The 2,987-nt window shown below is 48.4% G+C and overlaps 1 protein-coding gene across 1 annotated transcript in view; it reads left to right on the top strand.

Annotated features, from left to right (window-relative positions):
• SMIM19 (small integral membrane protein 19) overlaps positions 1-2,273 on the top strand; it is a 3,515-nt gene extending 1,242 nt beyond the window's left edge. Inside the window, exons 2-3 of the mRNA XM_009273641.1 lie at positions 55-179; positions 1,352-2,273. Coding sequence (XP_009271916.1) covers positions 55-179; positions 1,352-1,419 — 193 coding nt within the window. The 3' untranslated portion in view covers positions 1,420-2,273. The remainder of the gene's footprint in view (positions 1-54; positions 180-1,351) is intronic.
• Positions 2,274-2,987: the final 714 nt, after the last annotated feature.

Here is a 2,987-nt window from a genome sequence, read left to right as displayed (position 1 = left end):
ACGTGCAGCCGTGCCGGCAGGGCCGGGCCGCTCACCGCCTTGCCCCTCTCGCAGGAACAAGAGGAGGATCATGCGCATCTTCACCCTGCCCCCAGCCGCCGAGACGCCGCCCCAGCCCAACTTCTACGACAGCATGAAGAAGATCCGCCTGCGGCAGCAGCTGGAGATGTACTCCATCGGTAAGTCCAAGGGAAGAGGGGGCTCCCCTGGGCCTGTGGGTTACCGGGGACGGTTCCTGCAGGGGTGGCCTCGAACCTGCCTGTCCTCGTGCGGTGGGGACGCCAGGGCGGAGCCCCGGTCCTGTGGCACCATGTGAGCAGGGGTTCTGCAGGAGCGCGAGTCACAGGATTCAGGATTGAGCTGTGAGGAAGTACGGAGTGAGGGAGCGGCCGTGCGATTCTCTTCTAGCTGTCAAAACGAATCTGATGTTGAAGTTAAAAAGAGCTGGGAATGTCTGAATATTGTCGAAACATGGATAGCTTTGTAAAAGTTGAGAGGACTGGAATCACGAGTAATTCAACTTCATAAATTGAAAATAAATGAGAACTTTACTGTATCAACAAGTGTTGCTGCTCCCATCTTAATGTTGAAGGTCAGGATGGAGGTAGGAAAGAGCCACATGCCTCTGATATTCCAGAGGTCCAATTCAGAGAAACACCTGTATTTGCTTCCCACCTGCCACACATGCACGCCTAGAGGGAATATGGGCAAGAAATACTTAATGAGTTGAAACCACCTTTTGAATATAAAGATTTAATGTAAAGATTCTTAAACCAGGCCATTGCATTCTGTAGGAACAAAAAAGGACGTGCTTCCTACAGAGGAATGCCTGCTGGCATTCGTTGTTGGTGTTTGTTCCACCGCACACAACTCTTTGATCTCCCTTTGCCTTGCTAACCAGATTAATTTTGAAGTCAATGTAGTTGTTAGCTTGTGGCTTGTATATTGTGGAGGAGATGAGTGATGTGGAGATCAACCGTGTGACTAATGAGTCGTTCAGGTCATCTGTAATAGTACTTCTGAAGCCATAGTCTTTAATTTTTTTTTTTTTAAATGAAAGGACCTGAATGGAATCATAGTTCTCTGCCATTAATTTACTGACATTGTGCTATGACCCTACCGTTCAGCCTTTCCAAGGCCATACGCTAAAGGACTAGTTCCATGCGGTGACTGAAACTTCCCCTTGTGTGGCTAAGCGGTGAAATTACATTCTCTAATCTTAAGTCTATTTCTTGATTGTTATCATATCTATACGTGTATATATATAGATATATATACATGCACACAGGTATATATACATGTATATAATAAATGGTATAATCGGTGTTGATGGGTGTTTCTGTTTTTTCAGCAAGGAAGTATGAACAGCAGCAGCAGCCACCAAAACAGACTGAAAGCGTACAGCTCTCAGTGGAGTGAAGCCCACAATTGTAGGAGCTCAGGATGTATTTCCAGTGCTGATGATAAGAGTCAGTGTGGAGCTATTTTCAATGCCTCTTAATTGATACATAGCTGAAGGCAGGGGGGAAAGGAAGGGGACTCTCCTAAAAACTTTGCTCTCGGTAGCTTTTCTCTGAGCCCCGTGAAGTAAACTGAGTGCCTACTGAAACTTTCAGCATGAACGTACCTAGCACAGGGCAGACCTGCTCAGAGAAACCTCTGAGGGTAGAGGAGTGCAGTCTTACCAATGTTTTAAATTATTTCTCTCTCTGCCGGCACCTTGGAAATCAGCTCCTACCTTCTCTGGTAACGGCACCCTAAAGAAAGCAAGACAGTACCTATCTGCCTGGAAACCTTTTTGTTCCTCGATCACGCATTGTTGAATTTGCTGAAAGCATTCAGTAAATGTGAATGAAGATACTGTGGCCTTACTGCCTAGTTAAGATCGACAGCTTTGAGAGCCCGGAGTGTCGCTGGCAGTAGTGCAGAAAGATTCTGCTCTCCTGTGTTTATATGGAAGTGGCATATGCAATACTGTGAACCTTTCCTGGAGAAACGTGGAGAACTGAGAAGTACACAGTGGACTGCAGGTCTAGAAGACACAGCCAATGCTATAATGTTAACAGCAAAGGTGGTTAGCTTAATTTACTTTAATTGCTTTAAAGAATGGGATTGTCTATAAATACTTGCGTAAACAGAAAGATCACGGCTTATCCAGAAGAGACATCAAGACCCCAGTTACTTTTTTCTTTCTAGGTAAATCACAAAATCAGTTAATTTCAAGAATACTGCAGAAATTACTTCTTAATAAAAGCATCTAATCATGAAAACTACTTGAAGCTGTATCATGCTGTAATTCCTAGTGTTACATGACTTGAGTAGGCCGTGGTGTACAGAACGCTAACAAAACAGCGGAGAGCTGAGAGCGTGTGCCCAGAAAGAGGTTTTTTTCCAATTCTGTGCTAAAATATAGTAAGTCTTGGAGCAGTGGTAAACAGCACTGCAGTTCCATTCAGATATGAGGCAACTTGGCTTTATTCACCAAGTCTTCTTTATTAGATTGAAATTATCTGTACTTTAGTGTCTGTAGGGACAGTACAACGTGATCTGGGCCGCGCTGACCGTGGCAGGAGACAGCTAAGCGGGCCTGCCCCGTGGAAAGGGCTCACGGGGGTGAAGTCTTGCCGTCTTGCCATCCGTGCCGACGGCCCCTTTTGACAGCTGCCCTGCCTGTAACCGAGGAAAACAGAAGCGTAGCTCAGCGGGGCCGAGGGCTGGCGGGAGGAAGCGCCGTTCCCTCGCAGCGACGAGGAGGAGGAGGAAGACCGCGGAGGACGCGGGAACCCCCGGGCCTTGCCGGCGGCGCGGCTGCGCTGCCCGGCCTCCTCCCGCCGCTGCCTCCCCGGAGGCCTCCCGGCGCCTTTTCCTTCCTGCGGTACTCCGGCCGTATGAAGACCCGGCTCCGCACCATCTCCCCGCTACTTAGCGGTATTTACGCGCGAGAGAGACCCACCTCCTGCCGCGCTCCCCGGGCGCGGGTGTCCGTC

The sequence above is a fragment of the Aptenodytes forsteri genome, unplaced genomic scaffold (genome assembly GCF_000699145.1).
Source record: "Aptenodytes forsteri isolate BGI_AS27 unplaced genomic scaffold, ASM69914v1 Scaffold93, whole genome shotgun sequence".
Classification (NCBI taxonomy): domain Eukaryota; kingdom Metazoa; phylum Chordata; class Aves; order Sphenisciformes; family Spheniscidae; genus Aptenodytes; species Aptenodytes forsteri.
The sequence above is the reverse complement of the archived record's forward strand: the minus strand, read 5'-3'. Positions and strand labels throughout refer to the sequence as shown.